The 26214-nt window shown below is 45.5% G+C and overlaps 1 protein-coding gene across 7 annotated transcripts in view; it reads left to right on the plus strand.

The window, feature by feature from the left end:
* unc13bb (unc-13 homolog Bb (C. elegans)) overlaps nucleotides 1–26214 on the plus strand; it is a 108333-nt gene that overhangs the window by 31712 nt on the left and 50407 nt on the right. For 5 of the 7 annotated variants that reach the window (XM_065017508.1, XM_065017509.1, XM_029653260.2 and 2 more), the window contains exons 3-9: nucleotides 4720–4819; nucleotides 7772–7889; nucleotides 8060–8183; nucleotides 11688–11761; nucleotides 12230–12287; nucleotides 13609–13822; nucleotides 25852–26163. In XM_065017508.1, coding sequence (XP_064873580.1) covers nucleotides 4720–4819; nucleotides 7772–7889; nucleotides 8060–8183; nucleotides 11688–11761; nucleotides 12230–12287; nucleotides 13609–13822; nucleotides 25852–26163 — 1000 coding nt within the window. Of the gene's footprint in view, nucleotides 1–4719; nucleotides 4820–7771; nucleotides 7890–8059; nucleotides 8184–11687; nucleotides 11762–12229; nucleotides 12288–13608; nucleotides 13823–15257; nucleotides 25003–25851; nucleotides 26164–26214 lie in introns of those variants that run through there. The other 2 variants (XM_065017507.1, XM_065017511.1) reach the window with 2 other exon arrangements.

Here is a 26214-nt window from a genome sequence, read left to right on the forward strand (position 1 = left end):
TAACCAGTCTAAAACTAATCTGGTTACATGTATATTTTCCCAGGTCGATAGACTTGTATAAAGGTGGGTTTGCGTGAATGCGTGTCTGTCGGAGATCACCGCTCTTGGAAAACGGGTCATTTTCCTGAGTGTTGTATATAATTGTCTACTGGTTTGTTGGACGACATTCAAATCCATAGACTGAGCGCTTTGGTGCTGGCGTGTTTGTGTAGCTGTGTTACGGTACCACTACCACTGTATCTGATAGTTTAGTTGACTGTTTCTAATCCTGGCCCCTCCCCTCTGCCCCAGGCTGTGGGTCAAGCAGAACCAACAGCACTATGGGAGGGCGCGGGGGCTGGTAGCTAGCAGAGTGCGTCAGCAGGCACGTTTCGGGCCCGCCCGCTCTCGCAAACTGGCGCAGGAAATGAAAAGTGGTGGTTATGTCACACGGGCTCTAATCTCCCCTGGGCTGGCGCCGCTGCAAACCGCTGCTGGCTCCCTTTTTGGGAGAAACCAACCAACAAAGTTATGTTATGCTGACGTTGAGGGTGAGCACTGGCTGTGTAAAGCTGTACACTACAGCCAGGGCCACTGGGATGGGCTCATCCTGATCTACCCTCCTCCTGTCATCCCTCTCTCCATGTCAGTGATGCTGGAGGGATAGAGGGAGTTACCAATGCAACTTCAGACTGAAGGGCCAGCCAACTTCTGTTTACATTACTAAAGTGGAATGTGTTTAATGTTGTGGCCTTCATACATTTCAATAACAATCAAGATGGAGATCGTCTTCTCTACCAATGATTTAGATTTGGTACACAACATAGTATACTGTACTATACGCTAAGTGTATACAACATTAGGAACACCATCCTAATATTGAGTTGCACCCCTAAAGGTCTTTGGGCATGGAACACAAGGTGTCAAGTGTTCCATAGGGATGCTGGCCCATGTTGACTCCAATACTTCCCACAGTTGTCAAGTTGGCTGGAAGTCCTTTGGGTGGTGGACCGTTCTTGATATACAAGGGAGACTGTTGAGCGTGGAAAACCCAGCAGTGTTGCAGTTCTTGACACACTCAAAGGCACTTAAATATTTTGTGTTGCCCATTCACCCTCTGAATCGCATACATGCACAACCCATGTCTCAAGGCTTAAACATCTTCTTTAACCTGTCTCATCCCCTTCATCTACACTGAAGTTTATTTAACATGTTCCTAATGTTTTCTACAGTCAGTGTATAATAACCTACAGTAAATATGAAATAGTTTGCCAATCATTGTTTTATTAAATGAAACTACCTGCTTCAGTGCTGCCTTTTTCAATATGTTTATGAATCAATGGTATTTTAACCTTAGTCTTTAACTTCATAGTATGATTGATGACCGTGACCTTTTCTGCTGTAGAAGCAGGTCACAAGTATACCGACTGTCTCTGCATCATGTAGTCTTATGTACTGGCTTGTTTCAGTATCCGAGGTGAAGTGGTGATCATTCCCAGAGCTATGTTCGGGAGGCTGCTCTGCAGTGAGGGAATCGGATCTTCCTGGGGAGAGAATGGCTAGGCTATATTTTGCTGCCACCCTGACGGTGTCTGACTCTGTAGTGAGATTAGCAGGGTCGGTGCTGGGTGCAGGGTGTGGGGGCGGGGAGGGGAAACAGACTTATCTCCTTGGTCTCTCACTAATGTTGCCAACCGTCAGTCGCACAAAGACTAAGTGAAGCTGTTGGCCAAGCTAGCTTTACTGCTACTGTACAGGCCCGAAGTCTGATCTATGGTCAATCATGTTACTATCCATGTTGCATCCCATCATGGCCACGTCTGCCACCATGTTTTTGTTTTCTGACCTACATACAGAAGCTGTATGATTCTTGTCTGGAAAATAATTTGATGTCCTGCAGATTACTGCCTATGTCATATAAAGACAAAGTAATATGGAGACTTTGTCTCCTACATGTACACAGTAATATGTTTGACTCAATGGTATCTTTCTCTTTTGTCCCCTCCCACAATTACAGAGGTACTTCCAGCATGACAACCCTATCCTAATTATGTGGTGGGGATAAATACTGTATCAGTATTGTGTACTGAACAAAAATATACCACCATTTGCATCATGGAGCGTGACATCTCTTTCGCATAAAGTTGATCAGGCTGTTGATTGTGGCCTGTGGAGACTTCTCCCACTCTTTAATGGCTGTGTGAAGTTGCAGGATATTGGCGGGTACTGGAACACGCTGCAGTATATGTTGATACAGAGCATCCCAAACAAGCTCATTTGGGTGACATGTCTGGTGAGTATGCAGACCATGGAATAACTGGGACATATTCAGCTTCCAGGAATTGTGTACAGATTTTTTTTGACATGGGGCTGTGCATTATCATGCTGAAACATGAGGGGATGGTGGCAGATGAATGGTATGACAATGGGCCTCAGGATCTTGTCACGGTATCTCTGTCCATTCAAATTGCATTGATAAAATTCTATTGTGTTCGTTGTCTGTAGCTTCTGCCTGCCCATACCATAACCCCACCACCACCATGGGACTCTCAGCAAACTGCTCGCCCATACACATGGGCTTCGGTTCTGAGGCCTGTTGGACATACTGCCAAATGTTCTAAAATGGCTACTCCCACCCAGAAGTATGTGACAATGCCGTCGGGGTTACGCCAAATAAAAATGTGATTTACCATTTTCAAACAGTCCATTTCGATTTTCCAACGGGGTTATACATTTGAGTGAGGTTTTTTTTCTTGCCTGAGTAGCCTCGTTTCACTGCCAAAAATGAAATTAAACCATCTACTGTTCAACAAAATAACACAATATCAAATAAAGGTAGCCTAGTCAAATAATTAACATCCAATCACATGAACAATTACTCTCTCGTGGGAGTTCCACTAACGGTCTGTATGTAGCCTAACGTAGCTGCTGCTCATTCCGTTTGCTCAAAAACTAGGACAACAGAGGTGGATATTTTTAAAGTACTGGGCACCTTTGTGACATCAAATGGACTTTGGTGGTCAAGATGTGTTGGTATCTGTACTGATGGAGCAAAAGCCATGACAGGAAAACATAGTGGAGTGGTAACGTTCATGCAAGCAGTTGCTCCCAACGCCACTTGGGTACACAGAGGCTCTTGCTGCCAAAGGAATGCCTGACAGCTTGAAAGACGTTTTGGACACTACAGTGAAAATGGTAAAGCAAGGCTCCCTCGTGTATTTTCTGCACTATGCAATGATATGCGAAGCGACCATGTAACGCTTTTACAACAGAGAGAAGTGCGCTGGTTATCAAGAGGCGAAGTATTGCCACGTGTTTCAATTTTTTACTGACCGTAATTTTCACTTGTCTGACTGCTTGTGTGGTGATGAGTTTCTCACATGACTGGATGATAAAAGTATTATTTTTAAAAATTCTCACTGAATGAACTCTCCAACTATATTCAACGTGAGGGACAACATTGAGGCTATGATTAAGAAGTTGGAGCTCTTTTCTGTCTGCATTAACAAAGACAACACACAGGTCTTTCCATCACTGTGTGACTTTTTTGTGTGTGCAAATGAACTCAAGCTTACGGACAATGTAAAATGTGAACCTGAGTGACCTGGGTATGCAATTACGCAGGTACTTTCCTGAAATGGATGACTGACACAAACAACTGGATTCATTATCCCTTTCATGCCCTGCAACCAGTCCACTTACCAATATCTGAACAAGAGCCTCGTCAAATTGCAACAAGCGGTCCTGTGAAAAGTTGATTTAATCAGACGCCACCGCCAGATTTCTGGATTGGGCTGCGCTCAGAGTATCCTGCCTTTGCAAATCGCGCTGTTAAGACACTGATGCCCTTTGCAACCACGTACCTATGTAAGAGTGAATTCTCGGCACTCACTAGCATGAAAACAACTAAATACAGGCACTCACTGTGTGAAATGATTTAAGACTAAGACTCTCCAATACAAACCAACATTGCAGAGTTATGTGCATCCTTTCAAGCACACCCTTCTCATTAAACTGTTGTGAGTTATTCACAATTTTTGATGAACAAATACGGTTTTATATGTAAGATGGTTAAATAAAGAGCTTAATTATTATTTGTGCCTTGGTCCTATAAGAGCTCTTTGTCACTTCCCAGGAGCTGGGTTGTGACACAAACGCACTAATTATTATGTTTGTGTGTGTGTGTAGCAGGCTTATAATGATGGCAAAAGACATTTGAGAGTGCGCTGACCCTGGTGCTTGAGGGGTTACGCAGCTGGAGGTTGAATGTTTGAAGGGGTTTGAGACTATAAAAAGTTTGGGAACCACTGCTCTAAAGCAACGTTGGAGGTGGCGATAGCATTCAATTATCTGGCAACAGCTGTGGTGGACATTCCTACAATCAGTATGCCAATTGTACACTCTCAACTTGAGATATCTGTGGTGTTGTGTGACAAACTGCACATTTATTAATGCCCTTTTTTAATGTCAACAGCACAAGGTGCACCTGTGTAATGATCAAGCTGTGCAATCAACTTATTGATATGGCACACCTGTCAGGTGGATGGATTATCTTGGCAAATGAGAAATGCTCACTAAAAAGGATGTAAACAAATTTGTGCAATCTTATCAGCTCGTGAAATATGGGACCAACACTTTACACGTTGCGGGTTATATTTTTCTTCCGTGTATAGGAGTCCCCTCCATGACCTTATGTCATCGTGCAGGCTTTTAACCTCCTTTCATCTCTTTGTATTACAGACAAGTTCAATTCATATGTGACTCTGAAGGTTCAGAATGTCAAGAGCACCACCATCACCGTGCGAGGGGACCAGCCATGCTGGGAGCAGGACTTCATGTTGTAAGTGACCAGTGACCACACACTTAGACTGCTCTTCCTGCACTCACACACTGTCGTATATAGGCCACAACACACCTGTTTGTGTGGAGTATAGAACAGTCTGTGAGGGCCCTGTAAGTGTCGCGGTTTTCATACAGTGTTAACGGAATCGTGTAACATCAGGTTTGTTTTGGTCGATGAGGAGCACAGAGTGAAGATAAAGGGAGGCTCTATGGCTCTGAGCTCAACAGACTTTGTGACAGTATGTCCTCCATGCTCAGTCACAAACACCTTTTATGCAGCAGATTTAATATTTTTTTTAAAATTTTACCTTTATTTTACTAGGCAAGTCAGTTAAGAACAAATTCTTATTTTCAATGACGGCCTAGGAAGAGTGGGTTAACTGCATGTTCAGGGGCAGAACGACAGATTTGTACCGTGTCAGCTCGGGGATTCGAACTTGCACCCTTTCGGTTACTAGTCCAACGCTCTCACCACTAGGCTACCCTGCCACCCCAGGGTAGCCTAGATGCAATCACCCGAGTGCTCTACCCTACAGACAGGTGAGAGCAGGAAAGCTAGCCTGCCGCTGGTGGTAATGCTCTGTAGCTACACTTTAGGTTTATGATTTTCAGACAGTAATACGTGGCAGTAGGTCACAGTCAGGGATTTCCAGTTTTGTCCCCATTTGTTGACTACCAGGTGGGTTGTTGTTTCGAGAAAGGTAGCTAACCGGTTCTCGCAGCTGTTCACTTATTGTTAATCATCTCATCTCCTCATTTTAGTGTTCTGATTGTAGGCTGTTATGTTGTAACTGTAGATTTACTCTTTGTGTGTGTGGTCATCGTTCTGTTTATTTTTCCAGAACTTTCACAAGGATGTTGCGGCGTGTAAATGCTCTGCCTTAGTACTATTTATGAAACACAATACGATAGCTTAGCACATCACTCAACAGTGTTGCCATCAAACATTCAGCTCAGGCCCCTTGACGAGCACCACCTGTTACTCCTGTATGTAAATCATGTTTAGCACAAACTACAAGTCCTATGCCAATGAACATGACAGTGTATGGTCTAGCTGAGGTGAGCAATTGAAGCGCTAGCTAATGGCATTGGCATGTTAAAAATGATATCTAGTGTGTGTTGGAAAATACACAAGTTTACTGTTATCTGAAAACTGGCTCAGCTCGATTTCTTCCTTCTTCAGTGATGTGTTTTCTTGCCAGAAAGCTGTAGCCTATTAGTTCTGTGGGTCAACCTTTATGGAACAGCTTCGCTAATTGATATCGATCACATTCTATATAATTGACTCCGAATACTTTAGTGGATGGCTGCACGTTGGTCTTCTTAATGACATAGCAGATTGCCAATGGGTCTTATGGTTTGTCAGGCCAGGCTTCTGTTTCTATTAGCCAGAGCGAGACTGGAGTCCAGACCACACCTTCCTTGTGAGAAAATGTAGATGATTTGAATGGCCATCCCCACCTAGAGACATGCTCGGGCCACCAGAGGTTACAGAAAACAGGTGTGTAGTGACATCTGTGGATCGATATGTATATCTTACATCCCACACTCGCCTTATCTCTAGGTAGGGCTTTTTCCATAGCTCCTCTGCTATGCAGCTCAGTCATTATAATCCTATTGTTCTTAATGTTCTTTAGGTTTACAAATACAACAGAGTTAGGAGCCAAGCCTACAGTATGTGATGTTAAGAGCCTACATTGAATTGTCTCATTTGGGCTGGGGCTTATGTTTACACTGACTGTGATGGTGTTGTTTTTGACGATTTGTGGTAATGGAAGGATTTCTCACTGTTTCCGTGACTGGGTGCTCCAGGAAGTGACATGGAGGAGAGCCTTAATGTTTCTGTGCTTGAATGAGGCCTCAAAAGAACCATCTGTTTCTATGCCAACCCATCAATTAATCATTATTCTGTCCTATCCCTGCTTTTTTAGTGTTTAGAGAAAGTAATGGGGGTAAATTATAAATGCAGTATTTTCCAGCATTGTTTCCCGAAGCCTGTTGGGGTGGGGTCCTGTGGTTCATTCCCATCTCACTCCACAGACAATGGGAAGCTCAAATGAAACATGAATGGATTTCTGGATGCTGCTTTCACAGAAATCAGTCTGTGCCGTGGGTTCTTTAGTTTGTTTCTATGCTGCAGAAAAAGAGCTCAAAGTGAATTCAGTGTGTGATTGAGTCTGTTTACTATTTTAAAATGTGCAAAATTGTCTTCTCACTGTTTGTATTTGTTTTCTAAAAGTATATTGGTATGACCAATTACTTTATGACCATAAGCAAGTTTATACAAGTACCTGGTTGATCATGTTTGCATTCACTGTGGCCACGTAAGAGCCTAAGAGATTGACAGTGAATGGTTTTCTCATTAGGGTAATAGTGTTGTCGTCATTTGGTGCATCTTTTTAAGTGTGAGTGGTTACAATATCTTTGTTTGCACCTGGGCTCACTCTTACTGCCACTGTTACTTAGGGCAGTGCACTTTTGATAATTATCTTTCATCTTTCTATTGTGTTTGCCACATTAAGTTGTCAACCACGGTCGATGCCAGTATGCAAATGAGATCGATACATCACGAGCAATAGTCTCTTTCAAAGGAGATGCTCTTTTATTGTTAGCAGGCTTTGCTTCCATTTGAATGGCTAATAAAGGACTGAATGCATCACAACGTCTGACATGATGCGTAAACAAAGACCACGTAGTCGATGAGCAGCAGGCCAGACAGTAGTACTTATCCTATTTTCTGTTGTCATAGTTACTTCGACGTTTCCATTTGAATGGATGTGACTCACTACATAACAAATGCAACCATCCTTTCGAATATTTACAGTTTACATTGTTACCTATGGGCTCAATCACTTTGTCTCTCTTAATACCAATTTCTGTCTATCAAACTTTATCAAATGAGTGTTGATTATGACCCAATCTCCTTCATTCCCATCCTCTGTTTCTCCAGTGAGATCAACCGTCTGGACCTGGGGCTCATCGTGGAGGTGTGGAACAAAGGCCTTATCTGGGACACCATGCTGGGGACTGCCTGGATCCCCCTCAAAAGCATCCGCCAGTCAGAGGAGGTGAGGAACACAGAACGCATACATGCATCCAAACGTACACACACAATTACATCAGACATCCAGCTCAAATGTTGAAACCATGTACACATATGTCTGGGCACTAGTTCACCGCCCGGTTGGTTTAATCTGGTTTGTTTACGACCTCTGACCTTGTCTTCCTCTTCCTTCAGGAGGGCTTAGGGGAGTGGACCTTCCTGGACGCTGAGGTTCTGATGAAGGCTGATGAGATTTACGGCACCAAGAACCCAACTCCCCACCGGGTTCTGTTAGACACGCGCTTTGAGTTGCCTTTCGGTAAAATGTCATATAGATCACCATTTTTCGATTGGGCCCATAGCTATCTCTTTTATATAATAGGCTCTCTTTAAAATGTATTTGTTGCTTCTATACAGTACATGGTCAAATAACTTTTACAGTTACAGTACCTAAAGGTACGATGCTGAAATGTTGTAGGTCTGTTTTTGTTGTTGCATTGGAAGATGTGACAGACATAAGGCACAATAATGATTTATACAGTAGTAGATTTTCCAATGACCTGTGCTTTAACGTACGTCACCAGACATGATATCGATTGGCTGAAATGCCAGCAGGTTGAGTAGTGAGCCTCTTGGATGCAGCCACTCTCGTCTCTCTACACTGAGAGGGAACAGTTATGTAATTTGTACGTCACTTTCGACATCCCTGTCCCTTAATGTTGCCACTATTGGCGTCGGCGTGCCTAAAACACTTCAGATTGGTAGCTTCAAAGTTAAAACTGTGGGAGGTGCTTGGGCTACTTTCAGGTGTTTAAGGGCAGGCCTTTGAAGGTAGGGGAGGTGAGGCTGTGTGTTTGTCTGGGTTCTTTGTACAATTGATCCCATTCATTCACCAGGAAAAGGGTTTGGTTTCATCTGCCTTTGAAGCCCTGGCCTTTTGTGTTCGGTTCTCTTTAATGTCCAGTGTCTCTAAAGGATCATGGCCCATCCGGGCACAGGGAGGGAGTGGGAGCTCTGCTCTAATAGACCAGCGGCATCAAATCAAGTTGTATTTGTTACATGGGCCGAATACAACAGGTGTAGACCTTACATTGAAATGCTTACTTACAAGCCCAACAATAGTTTTAATAAAATACCTAGGGAAAAAAGCAAGAGAAGAATAACAAATAATTAAAGAGCCAGCAGTAAATAACAATAGTGGGGCTATATACAGGAGGTACCGGTGCGGGGGCACGGTGTCGAGGTAATATGTACATAGGTAGAGTTATTGCAGTGACTATGTATAGATAACAGAGAGTAGCAGCAATGTTCCGGAGGGGGGGGGGCAATGCAAATAGCCTGGGTAGCCATTTGAATAGCTGTTCAGGAGTCTTATGGCTTGGGGGTAGAAGCTATTTAGAAGCCTCTTGGATCTAGACTTGGCGCTCCGGTACTGCTTGCCGTGCGGTAGCAGAGAACAATCTAATACTAGAGTGGCTGGAGTCTTTGACAATTTTTAGGGCCTTCCTCTGACACCGCCTGGTATAGAGGTCCTGGATGGCAGGAAGCTTTGCCCCGTTGATGTACTGGGCCGTACGCATTACCCTCTGAAGTGCCTTGAGGTCGGAGACTGAGCAGTTGCCATACCAGGCAGTGATGCAACTCATCAGGATGCTCTCGAAAGTGCAGCTGTAAAACCTTTTGAGGATCTGAGGACCCATGCCAAATCTTTTCAGTCTCCTGAGGGGGAATATGTTTTGTCATGCCCTCTTCATGACTGTCTTGGTGTGCTTGGACCATGTTAGTTTGTTTGTGATGTGGACACCCCGTCGATGAGAATGGGGGCGTCCTCGGTCCTCCTTTTCCTTCAGTTCACAATCATCGCCTTTGTCTTGATCTCGTTGAGGGAAAGGTTGTTGTCCTTGCACCAAACAGTCCGGTCTCTGACCTCCTCCCTATAGCCTGTCTTGTCGGTGATCAGGCCTACCACTGTTGTCATCGGCAAACTTAATGATGTTATTGGAGTCTGGCCGTGCCTGGCCATGCAGTCATGAGTGAACAGGAGGGAGCTGAGGGGCCCCCGTGTTGAGGATCAGCGTTGCGGATGTGTTACCTACCCTTACCACCTGGTGGCGGCCCGTCAGGAAGTCCAGGATCCAGTTGCAGAGGGATGTGTTTAGTCCCAGGGTCCTTAGCTTAGTTATGAGCTTTGAGGGCACTATGGTGTAGGACGCTGAGCTGTAGTCAATGAATAGCATTCTCATATAGGTGTTTCTTTCTTCAGCTGTGAAAGGGCAGTGTGGAGTGCATTAGATTGCATCATCTGTTGGGCGGTATGCAAATTGGAGTGGATCTAGGGTTTCTGGGATAATTGTGTTGATGTGAGCCATGACCAGCCTTTCATAGCATTTCATGGCTACCGACGTGAGTGCTACGAGTTGCATTTATTGCACTTATTATAGTCACTTAGGCAGGTTACCTTAGTGTTCATGGGCATAGGGACTATGGTGGTCTGCTTGAAACATATTGGTATTAGACTCAGACAGGGAGATGCTGAGAATGTCCCTGAAGACACTTGCCAGTTGGTCAGCGCCTGCTCAGAGTACACATCCTGGTAATCATTCTGGCCTTGTGAATGTTGACCTGTTTGAAGGTCTTAATCACATTGGCTGCCCAGAGCTTTATCACAGTCGTCCGGAACAGCTGATGCTCTCATGCATGTTTCAGTGTTCCTTGCCTCAAAGCGAGATTAGAAGTAGTTTAGCTCGTCTGGTAGGCTTGTGTCACTGGGCAGCTCTTGGCTGTGCTTCCCTTTGTTGTCTGTAATAGTTTGCAAGCCTTGCCACATCCGACGAGCGTCGGAGCCGGTATAGTACGATTCGATCTTAGTCCTGTTTTGAAGCTTTGCCTGTTTGATTGTTCGTCTGAGGGCATAGCAGGCGTTAAGACCGCAGCCCCCCTTTGGCGCCATCATAATACCCTGGTAGTAGGTAATAATGTGTACTTTATCGGTCTGTACATTAGTCACTTGTTGGGCTGGTTATGTCCTCAAGTAAAGGCTTGTGCAGTTTTGCAGCCCATAAAACTCATTTACTCTGTGCTTCTTATGTCTCTGAAGTTCTGCCACTGTCAGGACTATGATCATTTTCTTCTGTGCTTCTTATGTCTCTGAAGTTCTGCCACTGTCAGGACTATGATCCTTTTCTTCTGTGCTTCTTATGTCTCTGAAGTTCTGCCACTGTCAGGACTATGATCCTTTTCTTCTGTGCTTCTTATGTCTCTGAAGTTCTGCCACTGTCAGGACTATGATCCTTTTCTTCTGTGCTTCTTATGTCTCTGAAGTTCTGCCACTGTCAGGACTATGATCCTTTTCTTCTGTGCTTCTTATGTCTCTGAAGTTCTGCCACTGTCAGGACTATGATCCTTTTCTTCTGTGCTTCTTATGTCTCTGAAGTTCTGCCACTGTCAGGACTATGATCCTTTTCTTCTGTGCTTCTTATGTCTCTGAAGTTCTGCCACTGTCAGGACTATGATCCTTTTCTTCTGTGCTTCTTATGTCTCTGAAGTTCTGCCACTGTCAGGACTATGATCCTTTTCTTCTGTGCATTCATTTGTCTCTGTCATTACAGCTGTAATACCGGGCCCTGGCACCCAACAGTGCAGTTTGAGGGCCTAGCCAACTATTTGTAATGTCTTATTCTTAAGTGGCTTATGATATATTTAAAGGGCCATGAATATGTAATGGCAGCATGGTGTATGTGGGAGCACGGATGGTGTAGGTTAGGATGCAGCTCACCAGTCACCTGTGTGTGTGTGTGTGTGTTCCTGCACCCCTCTCTGCCAGACATCCCAGATGATGAGGCACAGTACTGGACCGGCAAGCTGGATCGCATCAACACTATGAGGATCCATGATGAGGTAAGGCCCACCCAACATGCAAGGCGCCAGGAACAGTGTGTTAAATATGTTGATACAAAATGTACTTATTTATATTTCAAGCAGTTACACTCGTAATCTATTTATGAAATTAGCCTCTCTTTGCATATTGTAAAATACCATGTACATTGCGGTCAAATGTTCTGTAACACTTGGCTCTTTGCATTCACTAGCACACAGTAAAATATATGTAAATAGACGATGGGACTAACTCTGGTCATTTGACTCTTTCCTCACAGAAAACACTGGTTAGGTACTGTATTGACATGTGTTCATCACTGTTTGCTGTGCTCTGAAGTGACAACATAGATTGTAGATAACTAACTATTGCATGCAGTTGCATTGAAGTCATGGTGGTTATACAAATGCAGGAGTTTGAGAGTGACGATGATGCTTTGTTGTGGATGATGGTCAGAGGTCACAATTCCTATTTTCTTTTCCTCTCTCCAGTACCCTCTGCAGGATGAGGTCCAAAGACGCCCCATGCCGCTTGCTGCCTCCCAATGTTGTGAGTGGGACTGACTTCCACACCATAATATCCCACTAGATGGCGCTCTCTCATCAGCCCCGTGTCTCTCTGGCTTACCATTAGTTTGGGCTTTTCACGTTGTTTAAGTTGTCGTATTCCTGAGTTATGTGTGAATCTCCTAACCCAGACTTAACATCAAGTAAGCCTTTTATCCAATACAGTTTTTCCAAAACAGTCACTACTCATGCAAAGTTAGGAAGAATGTCAACACAGTGATGCCACTTTCATGCATGGTCATAATTTCCCCTCCTATGTCATGCACAGTTTTTGCATACTCTCCACTACCTCTCACTTTACTTCTCTGCCAACACCCTCACCAGGCAACTATTTCGGATGGGCTGACACACTGAGTATGTAACAGTCTTTTTTGTGATGAATTTTATCCCTTCCCAAAGCTTCACCTTGGCCTATCCTCAATGCATTGTGCATGTTATCCAGCACCAAAAACAATCGCTACAGCAAGGGGAAATATCCCCCCCACACACACACACACTCCTCTCTCTACACCTCATGTCAGAGTTCCATCTATATTTCTTGAGTTTCATCACCTTTATCAATTTCCCCACGGGACATGGAAACACACATTGTTTCTACCTGCATGTAAACAGAACTGGACAATAGCGGTTAAGCCTAGATCTGTTTTTGCAGTCAGTAGGTGACCTTGATAAGCATAGTGGCAGTTGATGACTTTGTGAACAATGTCAATGAGATGCATCAGCATCGTCACACAGACAGGGGGCAGTGTTCGCCAGCCTGTTTTGAGAAATCGAAACATCAGTTTGTCCTGAACTATTTCACTTATCAGTCTGGAGCGCAGCCCAGCTCAACTGTCACCTTAAGTAGGCCACTCAGCTCAGGGTCAGCATTCTGCAATCCAAAGGACCTGTTTGCATGCCAAAGTTGAGACTGCGTCACTGAGAGACGATATCAAAATTGCATTTGAGTTCCTTAACTGATTCATTTGGGTGTCCCTTTTTGACTGTTTAATGACTTATACGTTCAGTCGCATCACATTCCCCTTCCCACTGGTTTACTTCCTGGTTAGCTTGCATTCAAAGGTGCATGACCCTTGCCCTCCTTACCTCCCTCTTACCTGACCCTACCTCACCCCAGTGTATATCACCACTTGTTCTTATTGTGTAACTCATGTGTGAGGCGAACATGTTTTTTTTTTTTTGTGTGAAATTGTGAGCATCAGTGGGATAGAATGGAGATTCTGTAGTCATTTTAGCACTTATAATGCCTAGGTCTCTGGAAGTTATCTTGTGGAGCTTGTCCTTTTGCCCCTCCCCCTTTACAGCCCTGGATGACCATGACAGCGCGGTGGACGACCGGGACAGTGACTACCGTAGTGAGACCAGCAACAGCTTGCCCCCACGCTACCACACCACGACCCAGCCCAACTCCTCCATGCACCAGTACCCCATGGGCCCCCGGCTCCAGAACCACCTGGACTCCTGCACAGACTCCATGCACAGCTTTGACATGGACTACAGAGACCACCGTGGTAGCAGGTAGAGCTTCTGATACCACCCGCAAACGTACAATACATGCCCCGACACAGAATTCACAGAAATGCACAAATTCGACTGTAAAAGATTGCACACCTGTTCATATATTCTACAATCATACATATTGACAGATAGTGAAGGATGTCCAGAGTTAGGATATTAATAAAAAAATGTTTAGTGCAGTATCGGACATTTATTTTGTGTTGTTAGTTTGTTTTAAACAGTTTTCTATGTAAATAAATAATTTTGCAAATAGACCCAGTTAGCTGAGGGCCTGAGTCTTAGCTGTTTTGTTTGTTAGAGGGCTTCCCTCTTTCAGACGATTAAGGGACATCCACCCTCCTGGGACAGAATGGCAGAATCAATTGGCTGCCTTAGTTGTACCCTGAATACAAGCATATTTCTCAAGTAATGTGAGCAGCTTTAAATTTAGTCAGTTTATGTTCATTTGTCACTGGCACATGGTTTGACACCGCATAGGAAGGAGGTAAACAATGTCACCTGCTTGAATATATGAACAGTGTCCCCGAGGACGTGCTACTTCCATCTGCTTAGGTTGTGCGCAACCTTGCAAGATAACCCAATAGAAATTGAGTCTTTGGTAATTTGTACATTTGGATCTAGTATAGAATTTCATTTAGTTAATGGAATGTCAAAATGCAGTGTAGCTTTGAAGAAGGAACAGATTTGGTCTTAAACAATGTCGAAATTGTCCAACTGCTTAGATGTTTTCCCAGATGGAGCACAAATAATCTGCCAACTCCATTCACGTACCCAGTGTAGAGTGGGTCTTTGCTCTCTTACATGTGTGACTTGCTGTGGAAAACATGTGCTTCAGTGAGATTGTGGTAAATCTCAGTCTGTGTGGACAGATAGAAAGCTGATCCGGATAATTCCATAACATCTGAAAAGAAAAGTGGGATTACAGCCAGGAAAAACTGATTTAAAATTGACGTATTGTTATATGAAACTTCTTTGGCAGTTTGAATGAAACTGAGCTTAGTTAAGCCTGCTATTGTCACATATGGGTCTTTGTGACCCTGGTTTTGGAAGGGAAGGTTCAGTTATAGGGAAATACTGCCCTCCCTGACCGAATTTCTATGCAGTCTGTAAAATGACTTTGGACAGAGATACTTCAGGTTGGATTTCAGGGCTTTTGTGCTGTTATTGAAAATCCCCCAGAATGACGACATCACGCACATAAAACGGGCAGATCTAACAATCTGGACACATTCACCAAATAGTCATTTACACATGAAAAACATTTTTATTTATCATATGTATTTAATGCTTGTCTCAGTCACATTGGCTTTATTACTTTTCTGTCCTCTTATACTTTGCAATAATTTCTGTTTGCTTTTTTCTTTCTGGTTTTTGTCCCCCCCTCGCACATCCCATTTTGCTTCATCTTTAATCGATGAACCTAAACTAGAGCAATAAACCAGAAAGGGAGGGTCAGAATCATCCCTGTAGATTCTGGCATGGGTGTGGAGGATTGGGAAAGCAAATACAAAGTGCAGGGGAGAAATCACCTGAGCGAGTTCCTGGACAAGGAAGAGAATCGTTGGGTTGAGGACGATGTTATTCTCCGAATGGGGAGAGCTCTCACTGAGCCCTCAGGCAGCTCGCTCTGCCAAAGCACACAACACAGTGGCATCATACCTGCCACCTACCCAGTGGGCTATGACACTATCGATCGGCGGCGGAGAAAAAAGATCCGGGATCCAGGAGGGCTGTCCTTCTCCGAGGCGGAGAAACTCACAGATGAGCCTTTTCCCCCTGACCTTGCACTCCTCCGCCAGAAGAGAGGGGAGCTCGTGCTGCGGCAGGTGGCAGAGATCGAGGAAGAGGAGGAGCAGATGACGCCATGCCTCAAGCCATACAAGAATGGACTTCTTTACAAGACTAGGATGTGGGCCAAAAACAAGCTGGGGGACACCTTGGAGAACTATGTGGTGTATCAGGAGGAGGAAGCTGCCAGAATGAGAACAGGTTTGGCGTACGATTCAGAGGAGGAGCTGCCGTACTCCATGGGATCAGTGGAGGAGCTAGAGGAAATTGCCTCCTTAGCGGAGGCCATTCACTCTGAGAATGGGAGGGGCCAAGGCAGGTATGCTTCATCCCATGGAGGTCACATAGACAAGTATCAGAGTTATCTGGTTAAGAAGAGTGGAAAGGGGAAAATGGGAGGATGGGCTCCTGAAGCAATGCTGTCTCCAGTGGAGGAACCAAGCGACGAGTATGTTGATCCCATGGATGAGCTCCAGTGCCTAGTTGAAACAGTTTCAGAGTACCTGGCTGAAAAAGAGGAGGAAATAAGCAGGTATGGGTCTCTTCCCAAGTCATCCAAGTCAAGGTTATCTTCCCAGGGCAGCATAAGAACAGAATCTACTGGAGAGGACCCAAGGACCCCTATTGATGTCAAGGAAGAGACCCAGACAGAGGCTCCACCTGAACCAGGAATATCTGGAGTGAAACATGCTATGAGTTCATTATTCAGTTCCTTCACAGACAAGGTTAGTTCAGCCCCCAAGCAGCCACACTCTGGTTCTGCAGAAACGAAAGAAGTACCACCTGCACCATCTTCTCAATCTGGTATATCTAAGCTATTTTCATTCATTCCAAAATCCACCAGCCCTGCTCCTGCTCGTGTTGCTCTTGTATCTCCTACAGCTCACCCCAACGGGACATTTTCCTTCAATTTGCCTTCCCAGTCTGATGCCAAGACACAAGTCCAGAATCAAGAAATGCCAGCCATGATAACAGAGATGTATAGTACAAGCAATGAAGTTCAGGACTCTGCAACAAAGCCACAAACACCAGCAGTCACTTCAATTGTTGAGAAAATGAGTTTTGTTATAAAAAAATCTGGTGAAGAGGTAGTGAACACCACCGATGGAAAACAATCCCCAGGGAGAAGTGGCTCAAGAGAGGGCTTTCAAAATCTTGCAAACTGGGATGAGAAACGTATCCACCAAGGTGAACAGTCAATGGCTGTGGGAGGAGGCAGAAGACTTGATAATTCAAGAAATGTACTCCAAAATAAACCATTTGTTAATACACAAGGAAAAGTTGTGCATGTGAGACCTGACTCTATGATTGCCTCTCAGCAAAGTGTGCCTACTTCAGTGGATGGGAAGTCCATCAACCAACCAGAACCAGCAAGTTCAGGGTTCTTTAGCCCTTTCAAGAAATCGTTCAGCTCATTGATTGCACCAGTTAACCCTGTTCCCCCGCAGGGCCCTCCACCTGTTGCAGTGTATCCTGTATTTGGGTCGGCACCAGATATTACATCAGAGAAACCTGTGGAGGAGCCATCTTTAGGCAGTAAGCTAAAACTTAAATTTCTCTCCTCTGACAATGTCTCTTCCCAACAGCCTCCAAAAGCAGCAGGAGGAGGAATGTTCTCTGGGTTCATGAAATTTGCTTCTGGTGAGGATGTCAGTGCTTACAAACCCCCTGAAATTCCCAATCAAGAACAGGCCCAGCATCGCCAATTGCCCCCAGTTCCACATCAGCAGCATATGCAGCAACATCAAAGGCCACCACCAATGTCTCTTGGGATGCAGCAAGCACCTCCTGAACCTCAAGGTTTTTTGACAGGTCTTTTTAAAGGGGCCGCCACTGACGATACATTTAAGGTTGGCTCCAATCAGCCCCAGCAAGGAGGGTTGTTGTCAGGAATTCTTAGATTTGGCTCTGGAAGTGACTTATCTGGGATCCCACCACCACAGCAAGTTCCCCCAAACAGTCAACCTCCTAGTGCCAGTAATTGTCAACAATTCCCTCCTCAACCTCCCCCACAAAAAAATGCACCTCCTCCTCAGCCTGGGGGTATTCTCTCAGGGTTACTGAGGTTTTCCTCTGCAGAAAACCTTTCACCTAATGTACCACCTCCCCAGGGCCAACAGCAAGGGGTGTTCCCTAGCAATCACCCCAGTCAGAAACAAGCACCAAGCCAATCCCAACAACCACCCTCTCAACAAGCACCTCCTCAACAAGGAGGACTTTTCTCTGGCTTGTTTAAATTGGGTTCCTCTGATAATGTTTTGAGCACCCAAACAACTCCACTCCAGCAACAACTGCCGCCGTCTGCTGGTCCTCGTAATCAGCAGAATTTCAACCAACAGAATATGCAAGGGCCAAACCGTGATCCACTGAGGGACCAGGCTTTTCTAGACAACAAACCAGACTTCTCTAGACAACATACATTTCCAAAACCTGCTCAACAAGGTGGTCTCCTTTCTGGACTTTTTAAGTTTGCTTCTGCAGACAATGTATCTACCAATCAGTCCCCAATACCTCAGACACATTCTGCACCTCCTCTCAATCAGCCTAGCCAGCAGTACCCAAACAGGCAGAATGTGCCATTGCAAAATCAACCAACTCAACAGCCTAGTCAACAAGTACAAGACCAAAATCAACCAACACAGCAGCCTAGTCAACAGGTACAAAGCCAAAATCAACCAACTCAACAGCCTAGTCTGCTGTCTGGGCTATTCAAAAAATCTTCCACAGAAAATGTGCCTCAGCAGTCGCCACCAATCAGCCAAGAAAGACAGCAACATGTAATTTCGCCACCAAATGTAATCTCGCCAAATGCCAGGCAAAATCTAACTCCTTCATGGCAAGATACTGCAAGCCAGCCTGGAGTTCTCTCTGGATTGTTTAACAAGTTAACAAAATCCTCTGGAAATGTTGAGGCCTGCAATCCGTCACCACCCATGCAAATACAACATCATACAATCACTCCAGCTGGACAGCCTACACAGCAAACACCTCCATCTACACATATACCACATCAGGTCCCACATGAACCCAATGAGGAGGCTGACAAAAAGCCAGGCTTTCTATCAGGACTATTCAATAGGAATCCAACAGATGAAGTCTCCACTCATAAATCAGCAGAAATGCTCAAGCACAATTCAGAGCCAAAGACACTATCTGCAAGCTCCCCAGGTTTGCTCTCAAGCATGTTCAAGACTGGGCCAAGCAACACTGTAGCGAACAATACTTCTGAGTCTGAAATGGAGAGAAGAGAAAGTGGTCTCCTTGGTCACTCCATTCTAAGACAAAACAGAAATGTTGCAGAAATTGCACCTGGCTCATGGGAAGCTGAGACTTTAGATTTAAGGACGTCAGCTACTTATGCAAGGTCTTTTCAGAGCCGACCATCCTACACATCATGCAGCACTGGCCATTTACCTCAGTTAATGCACTACCATGGTTCTCTTCAGTCTAACCACCCATTAGCCACCTCTTACAGTGCAGAAAACACGTTATCCCTTTTACAAGGGCATCCAAATACTGCAATGATGTCATCCCAACAATATCTTAATCAAAGTAACCATTCCTTATATTCTGTAACCGGACAGGATGGCTACCAAGATCTGTTGGCATCATATAGAGTCAATTCTAGTTATGGTGAAAACCAATGGATCCAAGAATCAATTCTGTGGCAGCAGCTTCAAAATCAATCACAGACTTATCACACAAGTGATGTGAGTTATGTACAGCCTCCAGAAGGAGCAGTGTTCCAAGACTCCACTCTCTACTGTAGCTCCACAAATATAGATAATCAATATTGTTCCCCTCAACCATGGCATGAAATTGACTATAACCAAGAACCGATTAAGCACCACCAACAAGAGGTGCCCAGAAATGTTGAAAGCAATCCATATACCAAGAAAAAATTAATGAACAGCTATGATGACTTGGGAAATCTGCATACTAATCAAATGATGGAACAGAAGGAGTACTGGACTGAAGAAGAGGGTGCATTGAACTTGAGCACCAAAATGAGTAATGCCAAGTTTGGTAAATGGAACTCCTTTGATAATGGTAGCTGTTATAGTCTGAATGGCATTTCATATCATGAGGGCTATTATGAGGAAAATCCACCTAATCTATCTTATTCAGCTAATTGGCAATATAGTGACCAAGGCATGGTTAATCAAAGTCAATTGAGTTTGACTAGGTCATTTGATCGCAGTTACCCTAAACCTCACAATGGAGAGATGGAAGAGTGTTTGTACTTGGAAGAGACAGAATGGTACCATCAATGGCTTGTACTTTTGGAGCAAGGTATGTGGTGGCCAGCTGATGATGGGGATTGTGGGTACTTTGTTTACACTGATCATGAATACATATATGCCCTGCTAACAGATGCAGGAGGTACGATGGTCTATGCTTGTGCACCTGAGGGAGAGTCCTTGGGAACTGGGCCTGATAACTTTCCAAGTGCTTGGCTACATAATGAAATGGTCACAGTATGTGGATTTAAAGTCCCTCTCTATAATGAGGATGAGCTCCTCTGGCTCCCTGGACAAGATCAGGGTGATCCCAAACTCCTCAATGCCCCCCTGGACCTATCTGCTGCCTATAGAAAAGGAAATCAGATCATGAATTTGAACCTGGAGCGGTTCTCTCAGATGTTTGAGAGCTCCTTCCTTGCACAAAAAGAACAGGCTGTAGATTTCTCACTATATAGACTGAACAAAGTCAGAATGGATCCAAGACAACCCAATCATGCCTATCAGAATACATATATGGAGGTCATAGACCTTTCATGTTCTAACAGGGATCAGAAAGGCCCTTATTGGAACAATCAGCAAATGAAGGAACTTCTCTCTCAAAAGGTTGCTGTCTCGCACAATGCTACCCCCACCACAGATTCCTCTCAGCAACGCTTGAACAACTGTTACCAGCCTCGTCAAAGAAGGCATTCATCTTTTGGGGTCAGAGTCAGGCATGTAGATGACACACCAGAGGAGGAATGGAGACAGAGAGTGACTCCAGGAGAGGAAATACCTAATCGGCATGTCAAGAAGTTCTCTTCATTCATTTCCTCAATCGTTGGCAAAACCGCTGAGTCAGATTTGAACAAAGGAAGAGCTGGCTTGGCCTCTTGTGTTAATGGAGAACAATATAAACCACCTGGGACTGAGGCTACCCCTGTGGACCAACAGGCCAAGAGCATACTTTCATCAGGTTTCCAGAGTCTCAAATCAAAGATTATCAAAGAAGATCCCCCTGCTACAACAACTCCGGCTCAGAGTGCAGTTCAACAGACAGAGAGACCAGCCGCATCCAACTCTTCTAGAATTCTACCCACACCTCCCGCATCTGGACAATATGGGCAACCTCCAGCACAACAACCAAATGTTACTCAGAAACCTAGACTTGCACGACAAGCCACCATGTCTCAGCAAGCTGCTCCACCAACACAGCCCACAGTGCCAACCAGTTCATTGGACCCACTCAATAAATCTGTCTCTCCACTACAACCACAATCGCAGTATACCACAGATAGATCATCTGTAAAACCAGTGGAAAAACCAGCTGAACAACCACAGGGAGGATTTATGAGCTTTTTCAAGTCTGCCCTACTGATCGAGGAGCCAACGCCAGAGCCCCCTAAACCCCCACAACCATTGTCAAAACCACAAGATAGAAATGGTTCTACTGCTAGCTTACCTGGCAGCACATCCCCAAATAAACAGGAGGACACAGGAGCCTCTAATCTTTTTGGGTCAATAGGCAGCTTCTTTAGTGCAGAGTCTCCTCCATCACAGCAACCAAAACCTGTTGTTAAAAATGAGCCAAACAGAGTTGTTACACAAGGTTCTCAATCAAGACCATCTCTACAGAAACAACAAACAATGGATGGAGTGCAACGTGGGGTACCACATCCAGCTCCTGGTCAGCCACCAGGTAAAAGCATGTCACAAGTATTTCCTCCCAATACAAGCACTGGCCCCACCCCAGGCCGATCACAGACTATGACACCAACCGGACAAACCAAACAGGAGCCACCCCCCAAACCATCAGTTGGACTGTTCGGCTTTATGGGAGAAATTGGAGACATGATCTCTGGAACACCACCAACAACTACTACAACTACTACTAAAGAGGAATCTGCTGGTATGGGGTTATTGTCCATGTTTGGGGTGTCTAGTCCTCAGCAGGCACCAACCCAAACTGAGTCATCTCAAGCACCTCCTCCAGAACCACATGTTAAAAGTTTATTCTCTATGTTCGGGGGACCATCGCAGGCGGCAACATCACAGGCACCTCAATCTGGGCCCAGTCCACCACAAGTTCAACCTCAACCAGAGACTAGCTCTATTCTTGGGGGGCTCTTTTCTGGTTCATCTGCCAGTGAAAGCCCACCAAAAGGATTATTTTCTATGTTTAGTGGCCCCAGTGCCCCACAACCTCCAGGACAAGCTGGGTCAGCTCCAGACTCCTCTGTCCCAGAATCTACGGTGCCTAAAGAACCACCTACTAAAAATGTGTTTTCCATGTTCAGTGGCCCTTTGTCACCCCCACAAGCAAGCTCTGTTGACTCGGTAGCCACAGTACCTACTCCTGAGTGTGCCAATGCCCAGAAGGAATCCATCTCAGGTATTCCACCTCAGGAAGCTGCCCCACCTAAAGAGCCACCAGCTACAGCTGCCCCTCAAACTGCAGGTTCTATGTTGGGAGGGTTGTTTGGAGGATCTAGTCCGCAGCCAGCTACAGCTGCCCCTCAAACTGCAGGGTCTATGTTGGGAGGGTTGTTTGGAGGATCTAGTCCGCAGCCAGCCACAACTGCCCCTCAAACTGCAGGGTCTATGTTGGGAGGGTTGTTTGGAGGATCTAGTCCGCAGCCAGCCACAACTGCCCCTCAAACTGCGAGTTCTGTGTTGGGAGGGTTGTTTGGAGGATCTAGTCCACCGCCAGCTACAGCTGCCCCTCAAACTGCAGGCTCTATGTTTGGAGGGTCTAGTCCACAGCCAGCTACAGCTGCCCCTCAAACTGCAGGGTCTATGTTGGGAGGGTTGTTTGGAGGATCTAGTCCACAGCCAGCTACAGCTGCCCCTCAAACTGCAGGGTCTATGTTGGGAGGGTTGTTTGGAGGATCTAGTCCACAGCCAGCTACAGCTGCCCCTCAAACTGCAGGGTCTATGTTGGGAGGGTTGTTTGGAGGATCTAGTCCCCAGCCAGCTACAGCTGCCCCTCAAACTGCGGGTTCTATGTTGGGAGGGTTGTTTGGAGGATCTAGTCCGCAGCCAGCTACAAGTGCTCCTCTAACTGTGGGTTCTAAGTTGGGAGGGTTGTTTGGAGGGCCTAGGCCCCAGCCAGCTACAACTGCCCCTCAAACTTCGGGTTCTGTGTTTGGGGGATTGTTTGGAGGACCCAGTCCACCCCCAGCACCTATTCAAACAGCAAAACCCCCTGAGAACAAAATATCAACAGCTGCACCTCGCACAACTCAAGCAGATGGCACTATAAAAATAAAAGAGCAGGGAAACGCACCTAAAGATGGTACTGCAGTTGAGGCTGTTGATTCTGCAAGCACATTACCTACCCCTGAGTGTGCAGGTGCCCAAAAAGAATCCATCCCAGATGGTGCACTTCAGGAATCTGCCCCACCTAAAGAGCCAGAAACCCCTAAAGAGCCACCAGCTACAGACACTCCTCAAACTGTAGGTTCAATGTTTGGGGGATCTAGTCCGCAGCCAGCTACAGCTGCCCCGCAAACTGTAGGCTCTATGTTGGGAGGGTTGTTTGGAGGGTCTAGTGCCCAGCCAGCTACAGCTGCCCCTCAAACTGCGGGTTCTATGTTGGGAGGGTTGTTTGGAGGATCTAATCCCCAGCCAGCTACAGATACTCCTCAAACAGAACCAACAAAACCCCCAGAGAACAAAATATCAACAGCTGTGTCTGATACCACTCCAGATACTATTGCCAAAATTAAAGAGCCGGGAGACACCCCTAAAGATGGTACTGCAGTTGAGGCTGAAACCACAGCGCTTACCCCGGAGTGTGCCACTGCCCAAAAGGAATCCATCCCAAAGGGTGCACCTCAGGAACCTGCCCCACCGAAAGAGCCAGGAACCCCTAAAGAGCCATCAGCTACAGGATTTCTCTCCCTGTTTGGAGGGTCTACTTCCCAACCTGGCACAGCTACTCCTCAAACTGCTGGTTCTATGTTGGGAGGGTTGTTTGGAGGGTCTAGTCCCCAGCCTGCTACAGCTGCCCCTCAAACTGCAAGTTCTATGTTGGGAGGTCTGTTTGGAGGGTCCAGTCCCCAGCCAGCTACAGCTGCCCATCAAACTGCGGGTTCTATGTTGGGAGGTCTGTTTGGAGGGTCTAGTCCCCAACCAGCTACAGCTTCCCCGCAAACTGCAGGTTCTATGTTCAGCGGTATGTTAGGAGGGTTAAGTCCCCAGCCCGCAGCTACTTCTCAAACTGCAGCTTCTATGTTTGGGGGGTTGTTTGGAGGGTCCACTCCCCAGCCAGCTAAAACTACTTCTCAAACAGCACCAGCAAGTCCCCCTGAGAATAAAATCTCAACAGCTGCCCCTGACACCACCACAGCAGATAGCACTGATAAAATGAAAGAGCCAGGAGACACTGGCACGGTTACTTTGCATGAACACTCACAATTATCTGAGGCACCAAAACAACCTGACACCAAAACTCAGCCTCAGGAGTTGGTTGGCTTCAAACCTGATGGTAATGCTGTTGAAGTAGCCCAGGGTCAAGGGTTTGAGAAACTTCCTGCTCCAGCTGTGGACTGTCAATCAAAAGAAGCGGAAATCCCTGCATCATCAGGGCAACCTGATAAAACGGAACAGCCCTTAAAATCAGAACAACCTCCAACGAATGATCAGTCCAGTTCTGGAAAAGAAAAGGCTGCATTTGTGGAAGGAGAAGTAATAGATGATAAGCCTATTGTAATTGTGGGAGAGCCTGAGAGTAAGGGAATGGACAAATCAGGCCCACCAGTGGAAAGTCCCCAGAAGATTCCCCAAGCTGACCAGTTGACTAAGACTGAAGAGTCAGCCCCCAAATCCCTGTTTGGGGGTTTTATGACAGGAACCAGTGATGCTGGAAAGTCTTTTGGATCCATGTTTTCATCTCCCCCCACAATTCCCAAAGCCCTTCCCACAATGCCTCAAGCAGAAGCAGGTGGTGGTCTGTTCTCAGGATTCAAAACTATGTCTGCAGGCCTGTTTCAGGAGGAGAAGCCAGGCGCAGCAAAGCAAGAACCATCCACAGCCTCTCTATTTGGGACAAAATTAGGTTTCTGGGGGGCCGCTGCCGAACCTCCCAAGCCACAAGCTCCTCCGGTTATTACCACTCAGCCCAAAGCTAATGATAAGCCAACCAAGGAGACAAGTGATCAAAGTTCGGTAGGTCCCCCTGACTTAGCCAAACCCCAGATTTGCTTCTCCACACCTGACGTAGATCCTTCAGCATCCCTGTCCCAAAAGGAGAAGGAAAACCTTGTAGAACCACTCCCCTCTGCAGATTCCACCTCTGAAGTGCTGCTGGACAACCAGTCCAAGAAGGACCTATTGAGTTCTAAAAGGCCAGTAGAAGCATAATAAATGGTCTTCCCCAACACCATTTATGATGCATTGATATTTTGGGGAGAGTAATCCGGGTCCAGCTCCGCACTCCACCCCACTGAATTCTGTGTTCTGTGTCTTTCCTATAACCGTGTTTGTTTTTAGCATTTGTACTACTGTAGCCTTGTGTTGGTGGTTGATTGTGAAGTGTATCATACCCATCGTGGTATAGTGATAATAAGCTAAGTATTTCTTACTCTTGAACTCCTAATGTAAGATGAATTCTATGAATGCATTCAAAAGAAAGTCTAACCTTACAGAATTCCCTGTCATTCAGTTTGATCAAAAGAGATTTCAGTAACTCATTGTCCCCCAGAAATAGAAACACAGAAAACCAACACAGGCTAAACCAATAGAGACACTAAATTATTGAAATAATTTAGTACATTCAAATTCATTTCAGGCAATTGATGTATTCATTCTAATTTGCCAAAATGTATTTTTTTTCTCTCTCTGTAAGGTTAGATGTCTTTTACAATGGTGTACAATTCAGTAGGAACAATGCACTAGTTGTAATAATGTCTCTATCCAATTAATGAGCCAATCAGTTGCACGATTCAAAGTGTTTTTCTTCCTCACTTATTATTCTAATATTAAGTTTCTTCCCTTACCTCTTTTTCACCACTCCAGTCCGGTGGAAAGTAGTCGCTTTGGGTCCTCTGGAAACCTGAGCCAGACCAGCTCCCAGCTTAGTGAGACAGGCCAGGAGAGTGCTCCAGGCTCAGGGCTGGAAGAGTCCTTCCACTCTTACCACAGTACCACCTTCTGCCCCTCTACCGCTGGCCAGCAACCCACCAACGGACACCTCCCCAGCAATGGACACTCTGTTTTGGGGCAGGAGGAATTGCGCAGACCCTCCCTGGATGTGGGGAAGAGCTTAAATGGCTCTATGAAGAGATTGGACCACTCAGTTGAGAAAATATCCAATAAAATGCTGCAAAGGTGAGTCTGAGTTCCAGCAAGTGTCATACATTTTAAACACTTAAATAAGCA

This window comes from Oncorhynchus nerka, linkage group LG4 (genome assembly GCF_034236695.1).
Source record: "Oncorhynchus nerka isolate Pitt River linkage group LG4, Oner_Uvic_2.0, whole genome shotgun sequence".
NCBI classification, from domain to species: domain Eukaryota; kingdom Metazoa; phylum Chordata; class Actinopteri; order Salmoniformes; family Salmonidae; genus Oncorhynchus; species Oncorhynchus nerka.